This window comes from Pocillopora damicornis, chromosome 7, assembly GCF_964200805.1.
Source record: "Pocillopora damicornis chromosome 7, jaPocDami1.2, whole genome shotgun sequence".
Taxonomy (NCBI): Eukaryota; Metazoa; Cnidaria; class Anthozoa; order Scleractinia; family Pocilloporidae; genus Pocillopora; species Pocillopora damicornis.
In genome coordinates, this window is record NC_142676.1 from 5,545,345 (window position 1) to 5,567,457 (window position 22,113).

At 36.6% G+C, this 22,113-nt stretch overlaps 4 protein-coding genes across 4 annotated transcripts; 2 read left to right on the forward strand and 2 right to left on the reverse strand.

Moving 5' to 3' along the window:
* Nucleotides 1–543: 543 nt before the first annotated feature.
* On the reverse strand, nt 544–2,714 carry LOC113664870 (ubiquitin-like FUBI-ribosomal protein eS30 fusion protein). Its single transcript, XM_027180490.2, has 4 exons — nt 2,678–2,714; nt 2,340–2,569; nt 1,520–1,575; nt 544–744 (listed from the first exon to the last, which is right to left on the reverse strand). The coding sequence occupies exons 2-4, from the start codon at nt 2,557–2,559 to the stop codon at nt 616–618; spliced, it is 405 nt and encodes a 134-aa protein (XP_027036291.1). The 5' UTR covers nt 2,560–2,569; nt 2,678–2,714; the 3' UTR covers nt 544–615.
* Nucleotides 2,715–2,819: 105 nt separating this feature from the next.
* LOC113664872 (large ribosomal subunit protein mL49) lies at nt 2,820–5,028 on the forward strand. Its single transcript, XM_027180493.2, has 4 exons — nt 2,820–2,958; nt 3,032–3,149; nt 3,586–3,710; nt 4,183–5,028. Exons 1-4 carry the CDS (start codon nt 2,836–2,838, stop codon nt 4,315–4,317), a joined length of 501 nt encoding a protein of 166 aa, XP_027036294.2. The 5' UTR covers nt 2,820–2,835; the 3' UTR covers nt 4,318–5,028.
* A 616-nt stretch (nt 5,029–5,644) lies between these two features.
* Nucleotides 5,645–9,953, forward strand: LOC113664871 (cysteine-rich PDZ-binding protein). Its single transcript, XM_027180491.2, has 6 exons — nt 5,645–5,760; nt 5,896–5,961; nt 6,139–6,193; nt 7,428–7,507; nt 7,858–7,875; nt 8,480–9,953. The coding sequence occupies exons 1-6, from the start codon at nt 5,745–5,747 to the stop codon at nt 8,542–8,544; spliced, it is 300 nt and encodes a 99-aa protein (XP_027036292.1). The 5' UTR covers nt 5,645–5,744; the 3' UTR covers nt 8,545–9,953.
* Nucleotides 9,954–15,027: 5,074 nt separating this feature from the next.
* Nucleotides 15,028–17,750, reverse strand: LOC113664859 (adenosine receptor A2a-like). Its single transcript, XM_027180478.2, has one exon. It carries the CDS (start codon nt 17,748–17,750, stop codon nt 16,770–16,772), a length of 981 nt encoding a protein of 326 aa, XP_027036279.2. The 3' UTR covers nt 15,028–16,769.
* Nucleotides 17,751–22,113: the final 4,363 nt, after the last annotated feature.

Genomic DNA, 22,113 nt, shown 5'->3' on the forward strand with positions numbered 1-22,113 from the left:
TAAACCACTTTTAACATCTTGGGATCCTTGTCACATCATGGTAAGTCTGTTGGTCTCTGGTATGACTTATACCACAGGCCAGCATTTAGTTGCAATTGTCAAGGTATCCATGGTTTATCCATTGAATAACACCGACGGTATATTTGCATTTTTATTTTTACTTGAGCTATTACAGGAATGCCCAAGTCCAAGAATGAAGGCACTTTGTTTTTTTCTTCTTATTTGGTTGCCAAATCTGCATCATGGTCACAGGCATTCCTGTCACCTGTCTTCGGTCTTCAAGAAGTATCCAAGTACTTTGTGAATGCTTGAACCCATGCACTGCTCAAAATACTTGCGAGATTTATAAGGTGTGAAGTTTTTATATGAAATAATTCATATTTGTACTGCGGTTGTAGATGAAAGATGAGATTTATAAGATAAGTAAACACACAAGCCTCCTTAAAAATTTATTCTCTGACATTATTCAAGAATATTTTCCCAGCAAATTTAGATTGTTGTTTCATATAAAGAATTACCAAAACAAAACAAAGCAGTGCAGAGTTATGGTACAACAATATTTTATTGAAGAGAAAGCACCATTTACATGACTGTAATTCTGACAACTATAGCACTTCAGGGTGCATTTGAATTAGGTCCCCTTCTTTTTCCAAATCCAGCAACAACATTAACAAATCGCCTGTTGTATTGCATTCTTCGCTTGGCACGGCCAGTCTTCTTCTTTTTCTTTTCTTGCTTGTCAACCTGTGTAAAAGGTAGAAACCACGTTTATGTACCAAAAGCCAATAGTTTCTTCCATGGCCTACCTGCTGCATCTTAATTAACCCTTTAACTCCCATGAGTGACTAAGACAGAATTTCTCCTTACAATATCAATACGATATCAACCACATAAGTGATGAGAATAAAGAAAAATATCAATTTGGGAATAATTGGTTGATCCAATACTAAATTCTCTGAACTAACATTATAGGAATTGTATGGTTGACAGTAAGGAGAATAACATATTTGATCTGGGAGTTAAAGGATTAATATCAACAGGAACACAATGATATGGTAAGCTTACACTATGTACAGAGTTCATAAATGACAATGGAAAGCTCAGGGCAAAAACTCTTTATATCTAATTTCCTCCTTGATTTCACTTTGCTTCTTAGAAATATGGTACAGCATGTGAAAAAAACAACAACAACAACAAAGAAAAACACTTTGATTTCCCTAGAAAGGTTCTTTGCCATGTTTTTACTGATAAGCTTGTTGACAAAGACAAGTTTAAAAAGACTACCTCATCACTTTGACCACAAAGAGTGAGTAGCTTCTAGCTTCTCAATTCATTATCCCCCCTGAGTCACACATTATGGTCATGAGAATAAAGGAAATGACCACCAACTAAAGGAGTTCTTGATAGTAAAACAAATTCTCCTAGTCAGTACTTCAAGAAATGTATAGAGAACAGTGTGGAGACAATGCATACAGAAGATAGGGTGTAAAGGGCCATTGGACAAAAGACAGAAACTTACCTTAGGTGTTTGTCCCTTCACTTTACCAGCACGAGCAAGTGAACCGTGGACCTTACCTATGTGAGAACAATGAATAGTTATGGATTTTCTCTAAAATTTCTTCCAGGAAAATGCCAAAATATAGTTTGATCAAATATTGAAAGGTTCCAGTCTGGGAAAGCTGTAGTCATGTCACCTTCACATACACTGTAGGTATCATTGTAAGGATTGACAGGACTCTACATGAGCATGTAGAATTCTGTTGAGGTGATCCAGTGGTATTTAGTTGAATAAAACTAAGATCCACTGCAAAATTACAGTGATAGAAAAGGCTTACTCTAGTTTTCTTGCATAAATTTTCTCACACAACAACAAAAGATCATGGTTCTCACAGACAGCAGTATTTCTATTGCAATAACCACAGAATTTCCTACATCAAATAATTACAAATCTATCACACAGTAGTGTGTCAAAACCATATGTTACGACTGCCTTTTCCATCCATTAATACATTATCGACAAATTGGTGTAAATCATTTGTATCATAGCGATGCCAAAACAACAAAGAAAGAAAAAACTGCTGAGTCGTAATTAAATAACATGAAAAATTTCCTCACTTTTCTTCTGACCTTACAGCCGAATATTTTTGGTTTTCCCTGAAAATTTCCCTAACCATGTAGAATGCAAATTCACCACTTAGATCATCTGATAGTTTTTTGGAAAAAAAAACTAATACTCTGCTTTCCAAGAGTACAAAAATGTGACAAACAGAGCCCAACTCTTTGAAATGCAGAAAAATAGATCTAGCAATACGTAAACAAATCGATTTAAGGGTTTATACCTCCGAGCAAGCGAAGCCCGACTTCCAAAGTAGCCAGATCAACTACCCCACAATCCACAAGGCTCAGTTCATCCTCTAGAGGTTGTCCAGCGTAGAAGAGAACCTGTTCATCGACAGAGATGCCCTCAGCAAAGGCGATTTCATTCTTGAGATACTGGACACTCTCCGTGCCAGTGACATCGAAAGTATGAAGGTTTTGTCCGCGAACAAATAGCTGCATCTTGAATTACCTATCGCCAAAAGGAACAGCAATGATTACTGATACATTTTTGTGATAGAGAACTCACTAGTGGACTCTCTGTAATGTAAATATAGCGAATTTATCCTTGCGTTCTTACCGATTACACGTGGTGGTGCAACCAAACTTTCGTAAAGGAAGATACCTTGCACTGCGCATTCATTTGACGCATGGCGCCAAGTGGCCGCCGGGAGTAGAGCCTGCGATGAGAATGTCAGCTGTGTAATCAAGATTCTTATAGATGTGTGGTGTTAATCTATGTTTAAAATTGCACTACACAAGATGGCGGCCACCGTGGCGGCAGCGTTTAGTAAAGTTTGCAGATCTTTTATTTCTTCAAATCCAGTGCTTCAATCTCCAACTGCAAGAGGATTAGCCAAGGTTAAAAATCGCCCACTGTGTTTTTTTATTCAGAATTTTATATACGGATTTCTCTAATTTACTTCTTTTTCAGGACACGCTTCCTTGTTTAAGAAGATTGGTTCACACTGATGGAATTAGCTATGAATTTAAGCCAGATAGACTTAAACAGATTAACGCATCACCTAGTGGATGGGTTCCTCCTGCTACTGGTATGTATTTTTTGTACAGCTGATCAATTGCTCGTTGAAATATGCGTAGTTCTTTACGTTACGCATCTATCAATAGTTTTCCAAAGTCATTTAAGTTTCCCGCCCTTGGGTGTCCATTCTATGTCAAAATTTCACTCCTGGGGCCCCAAAGACGTTGTTTGCCAATTTTATTCCAATTATTTACCAAGAAATGTTGTTAGGTGACTTCCAAGGTGGCAAGGTGGTGATGACTCTCATTTCCAGTTTCACTCAGTCTTTCAAGGTGGTAACTAGGTCAAACTTAATTCCGGACCCTGAGGCTGTGCGTAGATGTCCTAATTCCTACCCAAGGGGGTTTCTCTCCCTCCAAGCCATCGATAGGTGCATTACTTCCCCCCAAACACTCACTTGTATGTATGTCATTACAGTAAAGCCAAATGTATTTGTATCTTTATAGAAAAGCCAAACTTGCCTTTCTTCATTAAAAGAAGCAAATACAACAACATTCCAGTATATACGGATTATAGAAGTGGAAGAACTCGAAAGTTAACGATAATAAGAAGAGTCAAAGGAGATCTTAAGGTAATAAGGATTGATGTTAGTGGTATGCAGCAATTACTTGTGTATCAATCATTTCTTGGGGTGATTGTACAATGACCTAATTTCATACAAAGCTGTTGAAAAGCCTTACGTGCCTCAATTCAGTGAAGTGAAAGATAAAAGCATTGAGTGGTTAAGGTATTTTTTTAACCTCACTAAATGCCATGTCTGACTACATGATTGTTGTTGGTGGTTCACTAAGTTGTATGTCATCTTATGAAAATTTTCACGATCAATTAAAATTTAGGGATTGAATAATCAGGTGTATTATGAATTGAGAACAGACATGTTAACTTTATTAATAGAAATGCTAGCATCTGGAAATTTGGAACCTGGTGTTAGATTACACCATTCACTTACATGGCAATACTGAAATATTGATTATGTCTTTGGTACTGAATAGTGTTTCTAATGTATCCAAAATATCATCAGTGTTTATTTTTTTTTTTGCAAGGCGCTAGAAGAATGTCTGAAAAGTCACCTTGGAAATGATATTATTACTTCAAGAAATGAACTGACAAGCCAAGTAAAAATAAGAGGAAGTTACAAAGATGAAGTCTTCACTCTGCTGAAACGCTTGGGATTCTAGGAATTCCATATCAAAGAAAAGTACTTCTTCGAAATATTAGCTTTGGATTACCGAGAAGATATGTTGGTGTGACATGCCACTGAAGTTAACAGCTATCATGGATGTAAAAATGTTTCACCACTCCAGCAGATATTGGGCTCAAGAATCAAATATTAAAAATGCTCAGCATGATGAAGTGAAAAGTTTATCAATATAAAGTCAACAACCATCTTTGTCTCAGCCCTTTGACCCCTAAGAATGACAGTAATAACATGTAGTTTCTCCTTGAAATATCACACCTGAATCACACATGAAGGTCACAACATAAAAGGAAATGATTGCATGATAAAGAAGCTCTTGATTTTTAGAATAATTTAATTTTGTCAGCACCTCAGTAAATGTATAGAGATCAGTAGGGAGAATATGCATACTGATGTTAGAGTGTAAAGGGTTGGCAAATGGGAAATAAAAATTTCATCATGCTTTGAGGGAATGTTTCTTTTTCAGTGCTAATATGTAACTGTATAGATTCTTCTAACAGTCTCAAAGTGATGTGGATGGATTGAGAAGGACGTTCAAGTATACAATACAGCTTTAACTGAACATTTAACCTCAATATTTCTCATAGGCTAAAAATGATATTCTAAAGCAGAGTTGAACTTTTAACAGCTCTAAGTAGTAGAATTTTGTTGTAGAGATATCTGTTATTTGTAATAAAAATATCCATGACTATATTCTGATCTCCTCTTACAGCTACCCCTCATGACAGCCATGCTCAAGTCTACAGTTACAAGGAAATTTGTTTCAATTCTCTGTAGATTCCTTAATATTTACTATTGTTGAAACCACAACATAAACAACATTCACCTGTCTTCAAAATTCTGTTAGTTTTGCTCAAGAAAGCCAATTAGAAGGTTCAACTATACATGTAACATTTTTTTAAAATACATATTAAGTCTTCATAAGTGTTATTATGCAGTGAACAATTTATTGAAATTTTTATGGAAAGTTGAAAATTGTTGTATTGAAACCTATTGATAAAAAGGCCAGGCAAACTGTTGAGCCCAGTTGGTTGCTAAGGGAAGGAAGTCAATTTATGAGTGTTCAGACTACAGGAGCTTGAAATGTAGGGCCATTATTTGGACATAAATGTTTCTGCAAACAAAAAAAAATTTAGTGATCATTCCATGTTGTACTTCATGAAGCATTTCAAAATTGTATAATAGTTTCCAGTGTGGCGTTACCAGGGAAAACCACACGCCAAACTGAGGTCTGTATGAAAGTCTCTTCAATCGAGATTGAGAGAGGGAAGTCTGGGGCTTAGGGGACATCTAGTGTAATTTTACATGAAAGTGTTAATTATAGCAAAACAGGAGTACTTTAAATTCGTCTTTTTCACACTCAAGCTTCAAATTCACTGGCAGGAATCACGATTTTGTCCCTAAAAGATGGTGTGCGATAAATGTGAGAGATGTCTTTTCCCCTAATTGATAGCCTGATGTTAAACATAATGACGTAAAATGGGTTTAGGATAGGCTTTCTCCTTGAACTTTCATTACACAACTTTTAATTTTGTTTGTTACTGCTTTGATGACGCAGGTCAGAAAAAACTCGGGAAAGTGATTTGCCCTGATCCGTGGAAATCTGGAGCAAGAAACACGACAGGTAAAAAAAATTACTACATCTTGAGGACAAGTATTTGACCCAGAAATGACAGAGTAAGCACGATTAAACGTGAAGTAGAACATTTAGTATAAGTAGGTAGACAGTACTGATTTTCTTGATCTGTGTCGATACTTTCTGACTGAGATTGCATTATTTGCCTTTCCATTTAATTTTTAGAGGGTGGAGGAAGGAAAGTCAACGAAAACAAGCTTCTCACACAGAAAAAGAACAGGTTAGTGATTAACTGCACATGCTTAAAATGAAAGTCTAGTTGTAATGGAACATACCAATATTGTGAGTGTTCAAGTCTGATAAAAATGCTAACATCGCTAAAATTATGATTTTTGGAATGGTTAGCCTAAAAGATAGCATGAATTTCTGTATCATGTCTTGAGGAATGGTTGAAACACCACAAAATTACTGTGTTTACTCGTGTATAAGTCGATCTTTTATGACCAAAAAATCAGCCCAAAAAATCACCCTTGACTTATACTTGAGTCATACACAAATACCTGAACCAAACAATCTAAGACATAAGCATAATAATTGCCTGAAGCCTGTTAGGAAAACTGAGTTTGATTATTGAGTATAGTGGGGAGCCACAGCTAGGCGATCAAGCTAATTTTCTTTAAGCACAGATCATCGTGTCAAATGCGAATCAGGATAACACTGGTGTATTTCTAGTTTGCACTGTGTATGGTCTAGAAATCTTGCATCGCCCTCCTCACCAGTCAGATGCAAAATTAAGACTTACGAGCACAGTTTGTTTACTTGCATTTCCTGTACCTCTTGCAGTTTGCTAGGTTCATGGGTTGACATGATATTTCTTTGCTCCCATTGGCCGCTGTAATTAAAAATAAGTAAAACCATGATCCTCACAGCTGAGGTGCAATTTCAGCAATTGCACTTAAGAAGCGTGAAAAAAAATTTAGACTTTGGCAAGATCTAAACCTGTGCCTCTTAGATAAAAACTGGGGGCCACTACCAACTGAGTTACAAAGCTACATGTGGGTAGTGGGGCACATTTTTAAGGGTTCTCCTTTACTGTGGAGAAATCTTAATGTTTAGTTTTGGTTGTAGGACACTCATTTTAATGTGCTTTAGTGATAAAGGGGTTGGTTTTTAACATAATTGCTCACCTGTATCTTGTATCGAGAGGTAAGTGAAACTGAACTCGGTATCTTAGTCATGATTGTATTTTTAAGGATGAATTAACCACACAGTAAAGAAATCCCTGTTGTGAGCATTTTCCATGATGAAAGAAGAGACAGACAAACAACTTTCTTCCCTAGCTTGGACCACCAGCCTTTTGAAATTACTATTGAATTACAGTCAATGCTACCTTTATCAAACTCACCTTAACAAGCCACAATTTCTGGGAGTTCATATTTAAAATTTTATGAACACCATTTATGTACTCAGTTGAGCAGTGGGTAAGCTGACAGTTCTCACTTGTTTTTTTTCAGATTTAACCCATATACAACCTTCAATAAATGCAGAATCTGTAAACAGACTGTCCATCAGGCACATTCACACTACTGTCAAAGTATGTGAGATTCTTATCTAAGGGAGTTTCATTGTGACCTTGTGTTTTTTTTTTAAGAATTAGAAGACAATGATTTTTTGATCACTCACCCTGAAAGCAATGGTGAAAGGATGTCTTTTGAAGAATCTGTGTAGTTTGTAAGACAATTTTCTGCTTTAAGCTGGCATTTCCTCACCAACCTTTCTTTGTTTTTGTGTCAAGAGTGTTAGGGTTTTGAAGAAGACTGAACAGACATTTTCAACATTTTTTTTTGAAGACGTCTTAAAGAGTGCAAACAATTATGTTCAAAAGATTCGTTAATTGCCCAATGGCCAAATTTCACACAATTCTCTTTTTTTTCACTTCAACAGGCTGTGCATACAAGAAAGGTTTGTGTCTGTTTTTCTCATGTAGTGGTACATGTCAATTGTAGCTCAATCTTATCTGTTCATCATTCAATTTCAAATTTCATAGTTTCAGACTCAGTATTGTACTGTGCTGTACCCCCAAATAAGTAAAAAAAACAACCAATTTAAACAACTAAAACCTGAAAATGTATAGCAACCTATTGTGTTTGCCAATGTTTTCTTTATCTAAGAACTGTATACATAATGAAGTATGGGGCTGTATAAATTGCTTGGTTGTAAATAAATAAAAAGATGAAAAAATTTGAGATTTGTTCTTGCATAAGGGTGGTCCTAGCAAGGGACATGTGCTATTTAATGGAATGTCTTAAAACCAAAACAAACTACATGTAATTGCAATGGCCAGTCAGAACAAAGGGTACTATCCAGAGGGACCAATCAGAACAAAAGCAACCAAGTTGCAGTTTGTTTTAGTTTCACATTTGATTGGTTAATGTGGAGCTAGTTTCCTTGACTGGTCTTAGAGCCTCATATAACATTTTCAAATACAAAACTTCTCAATCACACTTTTACCACCCATTTTAAATATGTTCTGTAATTCATGACCAATGCAAGTTATCTCTTTCAGGAATTTGTGCCATGTGTGGGAAACAAGTCTTGGACACATCAAATTATAGACAGACTTCCGTTTAAGAAAAAACGACTAATTTTTACTTTTATTGCTAAATACATGCTAAGCTGCAAGGTTGATAACTCAGTGCCGTACCTTTTTGTACATAACTGAAAAACAACAGCCATTGTAGTAACACCAGTAAGCAACTGTACAAATGTTTATTGTCAGCGTATTTTCTGTTTTTTTTTACTCTTTACATTCCGATGTTAGTATTGGTATTCTCTGTACTGTTCTCTTTACATTTCAAAAGGTACTGATTAGGAGAATTTGTTAAAAAATCAGGAACTTCTCAAATTGGTGATCATTTCCGTTATTCTCATGACCTTTACATGTGATTCAAGGGGATATTGTAAGGAGAAATAAGATTCTGGTCACTCTTAAGTGTCAAAGGATTCAAGAGCTTCTTCATTTGGTGATCATCTCCTTTATTCTCATAACCTTAATGTGTGATTCAGGGGTGATATTGTAAAGAGAAATTAGATGCTGGTCACTCTTAAGTGTCAAAGGATTCAAGAGCTTCTTCATTTGGTGATCATTTCCGTTATTCTCATGACCTTAATGTGTGATTCAAGGGGATATTGTAAGGAGAAATTAAACGCTAGTAAAATACCCAATTCTTGTTCCTTTCAAAGGTTAAAGAACATAGTATTCAGTCCTAAGTTCAGTCCATTAAATTTTCTCAACTTGTATGTAAATAACTTCAGTTATTTTTTAACGGCAGCTCGTTTAAACCTTTAACTCCCAGGAGTGATTAACCTGCAACTTCTCCCTATAATATCCATACATTATTCAGCAAATGTGCAATAAGAATAATCAAACTTATCAGGTAGAAGTTGTTATCTTGGTCTAAAGCCAAATTATCTCAACTAATTTACAAGGAAATGTCTAGCAAGTTGAGGAGAGAATTGACAATCCGATCACGGGAGTGAAAGGGTTTCGTTTATGAATGTATGTAAGAAGGAAAAGTAGGCTTCAATTTGACTAAGTAGGACTCTGTGCGTGTATATCCTGAATTTTTTGAGTTTGCTGTTTAGAACTAAGGTGTCGCCATAATCGATCACCCTTTTTCTTCTTGGGGCTGTATTCAATCTTCATTGTTTGCTTTTCTTGACAATCGGATATTTGACATTTCTCCTACGTTTGAAAGGGAGTTTTGACGTACATGTAGTTAACAGAGACTCGTAAATACTTGTAACGTAAATTCGTTTAAGTGTTTGTTACCGAATCTTGTGTTCAGCGATTGCCTCATTCCTTTATACGTGTTGACGTAGACATTTCTCCTTGGCGTGGAGGGCGCGGCTACACGTGGGGTAATTCCTTAAGAACCACAAGATAGGAAGGCGTATTGAAAATGATTCCAAAAGAGTAGAAAAAATTATGTTCCAGTTAACAAAATGTTTTGGTATTAAAATAATATTTATTAACCTTGTACTGATTTTGGTGGTTAGTTCAGTTAACGGTGTATGTGGCTTTAAACCCGAGTGTGGTAATGGCGAAGAGGAACAAAGACCCGTGTGACAAGATAAAAAACCGTCATACATGGTGAAGTCATTAAACCATACCAAACCTTTATCAAGTAATGTTAAAAGTAAATTTATCCCGCGATGGTTGACACAAAACGGCTGAGATCACAAACGTATGACAGTATAAGATCAAAACTTGCCTTACCTTAACCACACCACAGCAAAAAGGCGAGAGGTCTGACTGCCCCTATCGCTTCCATGCATTGCAAATAGAGTAAGGCACGTAACTTATTAAAGACGAACTGATCTTTTAGAATAAAGTCACGAACGTTCATCCTTCGCAAAAATCCACTCATGATCAGCATGGAATCACTTAATGCTTATCTACGAAGTAATAGCTATTCTTCCACGTTAGCGTTTTTGATTTACTTTCAACTGTTCACATGAAATATAATATCACGATTTTATCTCAATGTGCATGCCAGGTCTCTCTTCTGGGTTTTCAACAGAATCATGTTCACTAAAACACCCAGAGACAATGATAAAAGCGACATCATATGGAACATTTTTACCAAACAGTTTTCAATCATCTGGTTTCAGCTATCCACACCGAAAAGGATCGCACAGAAGCGTCCTCCATTCTGAACGACCTGTTTTCAAGAATACACTCTTTATTTCGAAGAGGATACAGTGTGTTGCCCTCTCGCGCGTTTTTTCAGGTAACCTGACAAAACAAAACGAATTAGTGAAATCAATTCAATTAGCCTAGTGCGTAAGTTATTAAGTTACTAATTGAATAGAATCAAGCAAAATAACCACTGGAACATTCGGCCAATTTAAATTAACATCAGTACCAATTTCTTACTAATCAAAGCAATAGCGTCAATCGGAAATACATTCGTTTGTGTTCGCAGGATGGTCCTGAAAATTAGGAGAACCCAGCTTTAAAGAGCGGTGCTACCGACGCAAGCTGACGCAGAAGTAAAGTTACAAACAACGACTGTAGCGCACGCTCATTTTTCCTTGAAATTTGAAAGTAGAAAAATACATGAAAAACAGTTTCTTAAAGAGAAAAGAGCATTCGCTCTGACGAAGGGCAAACGCTCGAAACGTCAGCTTTTAAACTCTTTACGGTGGCCAATTTACGTCATCAGCTCAGTTGATAATACTTAATTACCCTGTTACACTCTTCCACTGACGTAGCACTACAGTTTCTTTATAAACTTACACCCTTTATTCGAGTAATTTCAAGTAGGCTGGCGCGTAGCGCGATGCTCATTCTGGTTGCGTAGTGCGATACTAATCTGAAATAATGAGCACCATTACTCCAAAAATTTTGTGACTCAAAGTCCGATTCCAAATCAGTTGCGTTAATAACAAATTGTGAGAAGCTCAAGAAAGAAGCATTTAAAATAAAAACGCATACATAACTCTTCATATGGACGCTCCTAACCTGCTCACGTAACAAGTTTCCTTCATTCTGATTGGCTAGCATTAGTTTCAGTTGAGTTTCATTGGCTGATGGCTTAAAGTGCTTATTTGGTCTGTCCACATGTGTGATATCGGTTTGGACTTGAAACAGCCCATTAAGCTACAAATAAGGGTTGTTAAGAATCGTTCATATTCGGGAATCTTGCTATTAACTCCATCACATGAAAAAACACGTTTGAAAACCATCTTTTTTTGTCATTTCAACCCTTACAATTTACTTTGGAGGATCCTTTTCTATTCCGTGACCGGAAGTACAACAGTTGACGTACCAATGATACCATATTTGGTAATTAACGTCATTGGGTCTAATTTCAAAACTGCATTAGAGGATATAAATTGTGAAGCGACATGCTAACTTTTGACGATTTCTGTTGAAAGTAGGATGCATCAGCAAACTCCAGACGCAATGAAATCTGTGGACCAGTCAAAGGATATGATGACAGAGGATAGCGGCTACGATTCAGGAATGAGCGCCCTCCGTTACAGACGGAGGAATGCCAAGTTCGATTTCAACCATGTCAAACGTATATTGCGTAAGCCCGAAGTACATGTGGAGGGAGACAGACGGCAAAGAAATGCAACGTCCCATAAGGATGCTGACGGAGAATTACACGACATACAAACTTTCTCAAGTAATGGAGAATTGGCGTACCACCGAAAGTTGACCCAAGCATGGTATAATTTATCCAAGGAGGAAGTGGCCTCATTGAAGATCGATATTTTCAAGCCGTTAGATTTTAACGAACTTTTGATGAACAAACTGAAGAAAAGCAACAATGGAAAGGTAATAAGCAGTATGAAGGAACTGTGGGAGTAGAAAATCACTTGCCTGAAAAGTGAAAAATCACCCAAAGCGTTTGTGTAATTTCAACTTAAAATTATTGAGCCATGTATGTTGTAAGAATCTTATCTAGATATGTCGTGCAGGGTGATCACGAAGGTTCTTGAAATCATTTTTTACTATAAATTTGTGATTATAATCATCTTGTGAGCTCAGTTTTTTCAAATGTTTTTTCGTCATTAGTTAATTGATTTCACAACTTCACTTTTCATTTCGTCTTTCATTTCATGGGGCAAGTCATAACTAAATGATGCTCAAGCGGAACGAAATGGGACTGTGCAAACTTTATTCTCTAGCTTCCAAGAAGGTTTATTGAACCATACGAGTCGTGTAGTAGTGTAGTTTAGTAAATATAATAAATATGTCTTTGAGAATGACATGGCCAGTTAAATCCTGTTTTTAGTATTGATATGTCTTAAAGCTGAAGGTTAGAAAGAGTCAAAAAAAGACAAACATGAACGTGCGGCAAGACACTGATGACAATTTTTTTTATCTTTTGGCATTTAGAAGGCAACAGAATTTTCAAAGTAAGCGAAATGCTCTGTAATAGGCATTGAAGTCTATATTGTCAACGTCCAGTCAGACTCAATACGAGCCAAAGAAAGGGGGAGGCCCAAACTCAGCTTTTCTTTTTTCCTCTGTATGGACAAGTTTAACATCCACCTTCAGTTTGAAAGACAAAAATATTTTTTCTTGTAAACGGCAGAACATATTTTCCCATAAGATTCGCTAATAAAGAAGTAATTACAAGAACTCGTCTGCATAATTTATTTACATGTTCAGGGTACTCCTAATTATTTATCGCTTTGTGTGTGTGGGGGGGGGGGGTGGGGAGAGTGCGGAAGATTTTTGTTGCCACGACGGAGCGTTTACGTGATCCCCCCTTAAGTATACAATGTATTTTTCATCCCCCCATATTTGCGGTGGAAAATTTCATGATACCCCTCTCTTTTCTCCCAGCCCGGCCAAAAGTAACGTTTTACTTTTGCATGCATCTTTTCCTACCTTGCTGAGAGTTTAGGTAATTTCCTTTTCTATTGCCTCACCACTTTTATTAGGTACAAATTTATCCAGGTTTGTTGCTTACTAACAATAAGAGCACAAAAAGAAAGAAAAATAACCCGTAGGGGCCCGAATTTTTTTCAGGTCTTATTTCAACTACTCGTTCAGTAGTGTTCATAACTGCGAGGATCGCTTAAATTCGTTTCTTCAACCGCAGTGCACATATAAATTATGATTTTCATACATTTTAAGTCATTAAAATATTACATCTTATTTGGTTTTATCAACTGACTTGATAATGTAAACTGGCCACCGTAAAGAGTTTCAAAGCTGACGTTTTGAGCATTAGCCCTTCGCCAGAGCGAATGATTCGCTAACGCTCGAAACGTCAGCATTGGAACTTTCTACGGAGGCCAATTTACATTATCAACTCAGTCTATAAGACCGAATTACCCTGTTATACTCTCTCACCGACGCAGCACCAGTTTCTTTAGAAACTTAACCCCTTTATTCATGAGTGATAGAAAATTTGATAAAGAGCAAATGGAGAATGTGGAGCGACACGCAGACCTATTTTCTCTAGACAGACTTATCTGATAAGCGGTGACATAAAGACGCTGTGCAATTAACCCCGCGTAAAGATCTATCCCTTCCACGCTTCTTACGAAGAGCTTGATGAGATCTACTGCAGAATCCATCCGAAGCCCAACGAAAATCATGGGGTTTTTGCGAAGCAGCAGTTATGAATAGAAATACATTTATCACTAAAAATAGGAAAAGACGATAATTATACTTCCTTGAAGATAAATCATCATACGAGGTTCTTAATCTGTCACCAGCAAAGTTGTCGTATTCAAAAGAAACTTGATGGCAGTAAAAACTTGTGCTGCTACCGAGAGTTTTGCATAGCGAGTTAACCCTTTAACCCCCAAGATCTCATCAGTAATTCTCCTTACTGTCTATTATATAGTTCTTGTGGTGTTAGTTTGGAGAATCTGGTATGGGATCAACTAATAATCCCCTTATTGGTATTTTTCTTTATTCTCAACACTTGTCTGCTTGATTTGTATTGATATTGTAAGGAGAAATTCTGTCTTGGTCACTCATGAGAGATAAAGGGTTAAGAGATTCCCCGCCTTTAGTATAATATATTTATTCAGTAGCGATGTCCATTCGCGAGTTAATTAAAACACCCGAATTCGTTTGGCCTGAAGTAATTTATCACTTATCGATAATATATTTTATTAGCAACCTTGAAAGTATTGTTTAAGCGGTAACATTATCTCGGATTTAATAAAGCGATCATTTCTCGCAATTTTGCATTCTTGACTCTTCTAGTAAACTGTTCGATGTGCAGAGACCTAAACAATTAGTTCGTGACTTCTCCAATTATTCAGAGCCTACCTTTCTAAACGAGCTGTCACAAATTGACTTGATTGGTGCTGTCGGCAATTAAGCGAATGTTAGTAAAGCATACTCTGTATTTAACAATAAAATCAATACACTCCTTAATAAGCACACACCTTTAAAATCACTTTCGAAGCGCAGATTGGTTCGCTTTATATCTAATGGGACGTAAACAAATAACTCAAGCTGATCTGCAAAATATATCCAATAAAGTAACCGTCTTGTCTAGAGTCCCACAAGGCTCGGTTCTAGGTCTCTTGCTCTTCCTCATATACATAAACGATATCACAAATAGCTGCGACCGATAACAATTTTATTTATTTCCTATTTGCGCATCAAAATCTGAAGATGCATGCTTGAATCGATAGTTAATGACGAGCTTTCAAATGTCTACAATTGGCTAACGGCCTATAAATTATCTTTGAACCGCAAGAAAACTAACTACGTTATTTTTCGACCTAGACAATAAAAAAGGCCCTTCTTTTGTCTTAGTCGAAAAGTTGATATTTTTTAGTAAAATATCAATTAAATTTTAGAGTGATTGACCATTATTCCGGTATTTTTATTCCCCTAGATTGCAAGAACTATGTCAAATAGCTGGGTGTGTATATTGACGATTAATCTATCCAGGAAATACCATATTTCTCATATAGCCTCCAAAAAAAAGTATCTCAATCGGTATTATCTCTAGGTCTAGACATTTTGTTCCCTTGAATAACTTATTTCACATATACAAATCACTTATTCAGCCGTATCTGTTGTACGGTTTATTTTCGTGGGGTCAAGGTGACAAGACCCATAGAAACAGACTTTTGCTTCTTCAAAACCGTGCCCTGCGACTTATGGTCTTTGGTGAATTTAATGCTCATGCTGCTCTTTTCTTTGTTTCTTCTAATCTACACCCTTAGGTTTTCTTTACTTCAAATCATCAGTTGAATGACGTATTCAATAACCTAACGCCATCTCACACAGTCAACATATTTTCTAACCAAGGCAATATCCATTCCTATATAAAACACGATCGTCATCAAGAGGTAGTTTTTTTGTTGAATACTCAAGATTGAACTCGCAAAATAAATTTTTTTTCTCGATAAGCGTGTGGTTTTGGAACAGCTTAAGTAATATGAATTGCATCGAAACGGAAACTTCAAGCTAAACTTCATAACGTCTTACTTCAAATATTGACCGAAGCAGACAACTACATCGAGTTAACTGATCTAATAGCGAAAATGTCATAAAAACGGCTCCGCTAAAATTATATTTGCATTTGAATTTTTTTTTCGTTCTATTTATCTATTGTAATATTATAGCGATTTAACTTAGTTATGTATTTATTTGTTTTAGCTTGGTTTTTTTGTGTGTTTCTTTCTTTTTTCCATCTCAATACTGTTAGTACTGTTATTACTATAACTTTCAAGTGTATATTTATTTCTGTACTGTAATTTGCTAAGGTAAAATTTTAGTTCTTAATCTGCGTGAACTGCTGCTCGCCTCGACTAGCTGTTGCATGCTATCTGCGAGCAGTAAATGTCAAGCTGTAAATATATTAGTATCAATAGACTGAAAATGAAATTGAAAAAAAAAATTATATTAAACGCTTCCATTATGGATTAATTTCTTCCATGAATCTTGAAACAAGGTAAGACAATTTTGCCGTTGTTTCGTCTCGTAGTGTAATTTCCCCATAGACTTGTGAAACATCAATGCTGAGAATACATATGCTGGTTCCATTTTCCTGACTTGGTTTTAAATAAGCGTTTAGTCCTACTCTCTATATAACGTGTGAAGAACCGCGTCTAAATTATGCCGTTAAACGCCACGTTGGAACTCAAAAAGCCCTCACTGAAAATAAACACGCATTTGCTGAGATGAAAAGCCATGCAAAGTAGACCTGATAGTATTGTAAACTGAATTTTACTTTTAATATTAAAATGTATTCTAAACTACCTGCCTCTCTTTTGCTAACGCTCTATCTCACTTCGTTACGACAAGCTGTCCCAAACTTTCCGCATTTTTGTTCAAGTCGTATAACCCACCATGATTAATCGGAATTCGTAGATTCCACACGAGAACTGAACGGACTTCTCAGCAAAGAATAAAGCTGTTGAACTGTCCCCTTCACAGATTGTCTCACTTCTTTAATTTTCCAGCAATAAAGAATCGGATTTAATGATGAATTCGTGAAAACTAGCGACGCTGTAAAGTTCCTTGCTAACACAAAGTACGAAGTTGTTCCAAAAAATGTCAGCAACGCTTCCACGACACCATGAGGCATGTAACAAATGACTAGCGCAGCCTGCAGCCACAATGCACTGGCTACTGCCTTTTTATATCGAGCCATGTTCAGAGGACTTATCGTTTGTTTCTCTTTATTCTGGTTCTCTACCTGAGTTTGCTGCCGACGGAGAACCAAGAAAATCTTGGTATAGGAGACCACAGATGTCCCCATACAAACTGATATCAGTATGTAACAATAGGATGTTGTTAGCAGGTAATTCCAAAAGTAGATCCCTGCGGCGCCAAGGGATACGACCCAAAAGGTGAAGACAAGAATATTGGCTCGTTTCAAAGTTACAACTTGTCGATATCTGATACCCAAAGACAAGGCGAGAAGTCTGTCAACGCTTATTGCAGATATTGTCCATAAAGACATTGAACATAGTATATAACCTGCTAAAAAGCTTATGTCGAATTTGAAGCGACAAACAGACCAGTGTCCCTGTGCGAGACTTATCTGATAGCTGGCATACACAGGTTGGGCAATAAGCCCTACACACAGATCGGTGGTCGCTAAGCTTCGGAGAAGGAGCTTGGACGGCGGATGCAGCGAAGACTCCTTGTGTAAGGCAAGGAGTATCAAAGTATTTTCAAGAATTGCAATAATGGACAGAAATATATTCGTAACTGCGAGATAGACTACCTGAGCGGGTACTGTTCCGTTTGTTACTGCGGCTGAGCAGATTAACTGTCCAAGTGTTTTCTGCTGTTCATCTCCAGTTAAGTTTAAAAACGATGTCGACATGTCGAGGCGAAAGTTTGATGTTTCCTAAACTGCCTGCAATAAAATTGATTTTTCAATTCAACAAAATCTTACATTGAAAATATTTAATTCTTCGAGAGGGATGTTGACTTTTCTGGTTGGAGAACTACTTAAATTCACTAGTTCCTGATATTGAGCTGACATTTATCTGTCATATTTTGATGGGAAATTTTAGATCCTGTCCTTCAACGATCTTAAGACGGCTCTGTAGTCATGCTTATGCTTAAAATAAGAACATCTTTTTTCAATTTTCCCGTAGGAGCCGAAACAGTCTCTGCCAACAATTCTCGCGCGGCATCCCGTTTCGGAATAGCTCGTGCAGATTACGTCCACGTACCCGGCGATGTGCATCTGTCAGCAAGCTGTGTGATTTTGTATTTTCCTCCATCAGGTTTAATTACTTAAGCGGTCCCTTCTTAGTCCTTTTATTTAAATAACGTGTGAAATACTCTTAGAACTTTCCATCATTATGCTTAACAAGTCAGTTAATTTGAATCGACTCAAAACAATGGATCAAACATAAATCAACTTGTTCTTTTCACCACTTGCATTTCGCTATGCTAAATTTCATCTTTTTGATAGAAGAAAGGAAAATAAATTCAGTTAACCTAAGAACTAACAATGCTAGGTTCCCTTAAAATGAATTCTTTTTTAAATCTTAAATCCATCACAAATATTCAAAACTCATTAATGATAAAAAATATTTCATCGTAATTTTTTTTCTGATATCTTCACAATAGCAACTCTTGCTACTTTTTTCTTTCCATTTATTCACATTTACGCACTTCATTTTTCCGAAAAAGCATCCCATTATCTATTGCAAAAAGGTAGATGTTTTCGTTTTTTTTTTCTTCTTGATCTCCCTGTCACTTCTTGATTTTTAGTGACAGTTATATTCACAAGGCCATTAGTTGATCTAGTGCTCATGACTACTAGTTTCCTGTATCTATCTGATGTCATTTATTATTGGTGAGAACAAAAGAAGGCATTTATACAATTTTTTTCCTCGTAAATACGCAGCTTGCGCGTTCACAATTCTTTGAACAGCTGCCCCATGGGAGTCATTTGTATCAACGAAAATGACTCTCATATTTAAGATTCGTTTGAAATGTCCCATTGTTCGTCCATTATCTCTTTCGCTGCAGTTTGAGTCGTTTAAAACGGACAACCAAGTGCTGATTCGTTACTGATTAACAGCAACGGAGCACTTTAACGGCCGGTCCTTTTCACACTAGAACTGGAATCTCTTAAAACCCTAAAATCTAAGTTCGGACTGTCGATTCTCCCTTCTAGCTTCTACACAATTTCTTGTTAATACGTCATGAAAATTTGGTGTTTTATCAAGATAGCAGCTTCAATCCGATAAGTTTGAATATTCTCATTACCTGTTTACTGGATATTGTATGAATATTATGGGGAGAGGTTATATATCAATCACTTCTGAGAGTTAAGGGGTTAACACTTCCTCGTTTAGGTGATTTCTGAGATCTGTTTTTCTTCCACCCAAACTTTTTGTCTTTTTGATTTTGTTATCAATTAAGTTTCGTGGTTATCTACTTTTTTTTAATTCAGTTTTTGGTTTCTTAACCCTTTAACTCTCCAGATCTGATTGTTAATTCTCCCCTCTAGCTGCTACACATGTCCATGTAGATAAGTTGCGAGAATTTGGTGTTAGACCAAGATAACAACTTCTACCTGATATATTTGAGTGTTCTCATTACCTGTTTGCTGGATGGTGCATGGATATTATAGGGAGAAGTTACTTGTTAATCACTTCTGGGAGTAAAAGGGTTAAAAGAATACGCTGGTACTTCAAAGGAATACAACCTGAAATCAGCTTTTATCACGATATTTTTCGATCAATTAATTTTCTTAAATTTGGATGAAAATTCAGTGTTTTTATTCTTTTGGTTTCTAATTCCCGTCCTCCTAATTGTGGTTTTATTGAGACCACTTGATAAAGTCATTTAGATAATCACTGAGTCCTCAAAACAGCAGAAAAGTTTGCAAAGAAAGTCACAAACTTTTCATGGACTAAATTAAAATCGACAACGCAATTCAACGCCAATCGCTGTCTTATCTTCGTTGTGTGTGGTGTCAATCAAAGGCAATCAATATTAATGCATTAAGTAATGGATGGGTGAGTAAAAAATATTGTTTCGATTAAAGGCAATTGAATTTAGCGAAATTTGGATTGTAGGTCCTCATGGACTAAAACTCCCGAGCGGCCTGTAGGGTAAAGAGCAGGTGTCGTTGAACATGAATCAAATTTGGTGGCATGGGCTCGAAAATTCTTTATAACCTCTGCAAAGCCCCAGGATAAGGACAAATGTGATTTTCGATCCCTTTACGGATGGGGCTGACTTGGGTCTTTGATACCGTTGAATTTTTTTCCTTCCGTAGGATGCCTTACACTAAGAAGGGTATTCCACTAAACAATAGCCCTATCATATCTTCTTGTACAAGGGATATCGACATCAAAACCAATTTATACTTAACCCTTTCACTCCCAAGATCTCATTTGTAATTCTCCCCACAGTCTTCCATACAATGCTTGTGAGCTTCGTGTGGAGAATTTGGTTTTGGATCAACTAATAACGTTTTTCTTTATTCTCGTCACGTGTCTTCTTGATATTGTAATATTATTTTAAACAGAATTTCTATCTTGATTACTCGTGGGAGTCAAAAGGTTACACGAGGACTCCTCTCTGGCTCTCAGCGAGACCAAGTTTTGGATCTGTAACCATAACTGTTAATATTTGTCAGAACAAAAAAAAAAGGCTACCAAATTTGGCGTACAGGAAGTGAGAAGATCAAGCTCTCTTTGGGATACAGTCTATCAAATAAAAGACGTGGTCACTTCATGACTGTTTACTCCACATAGCAAACAAACCGGCGGTCGACGGCGGAAGCCCTTCAATGGAAATTCAACTCCAGTGTGAATATTGCCGATCATATGAACACCTTGAAATGTTAAGCAGTTAACAACCATTTCAGTGTCATTTTCTACCTTTGAATTTGTACATGACCGAAATGATTGATCAAATTTGGATTTATGATGTAAGAAAAAACACACACATACACATGCAAACTTTATGAGATAGCCATGATGTGGGTCTTGGCTTCCACGAGTTTGTCTTACAACACATTTGATTAGAGGCTTTGCTCACGGACAGAAATCAACAAAAACGACAGATCCTGTTACATTGCATAGTACATTGTCTCTCTTCTTATTGTCTGCATACATAATTTTACCACTTTGTATTTTCAAATTGTCAATACTTTGCAGAGTGTAGATGTGATTATGGAGACGTGTCTACAAAAAATGTTAATCAGTGTTACCTAATATGTAACAATAACCGCTTTATGGCTTTTTCAGCGACATCTCTACTGGAGTCACAAAGGCTGAATTATTTAACTTCAAAGAGTGATTAAGTTGAGAAACTGAATTTATACATATACCAAAGGTAATAAATCTCTCGTTAACTGTTTACAGACTAGAGGTATATCTAGTCGTCACGAAGATCATGTTTTATCGACACGTTGTTTACATGCTATCGGCGTAAATGTTTACATCGAGAAAATAGCCTTCCCGAAGAGCTAAACAAACTGAAGGAAAACCAAAGGACATTCTACCCTGCACAATATGACCCTAGATCTCTTTCTTGCTGACGACCAAATCATTTCAAAATAGAATATGGAAACTTATACACAGCCCTCTCGAAAACTAACGAAGAAAAAGAGGGATTTAAAAGTGCCTAAATGAGAAAAGAAATTGCTTTTATCACACAAAAAATTTTAGTTCTACGCTGTATATGGACATAATTTAAAGGGTGTTACACATTTGACTATAATTAGTATCATGTTTTAAACATTAGGGAGATAGCGACTGTTCCTGTTTTACCCGACTCGGCTTTGTAAACAACATTTTAAAACATATTGTAATTAATCTATTTCTCTTCTATCTTCACCTCCTGTCGATATTGTACGGTTCTTTCTCGGCTGCTGTCGAGATGAAATTGATTTTTGTCTTTGCTCTCTTGATTTTTACGACAGTGACCGTTGCAGTGAAGGTAAAGCTTTCAAATCTATTCTGATATAATGGTGTAACTACAACCTTTCTGGGAGTTTTGAAATTGGAAAATTGACTCTGATGACGCCAAAAATTAGGTTTGATTTTGTGAAACAAAATTGAGAACGATAAAGAGTTTAAAAGCTGACGTTTCGAGCGTTAGCCCTTCGTCAGAGCGACTGGAGGAACTCTGGGTTGCTCCAATAACTCTCGAGCGTAGGCTAACGCTCGAAAAGGCAGCTTTTAATAAACATTATGGCAATAGGACCAAGT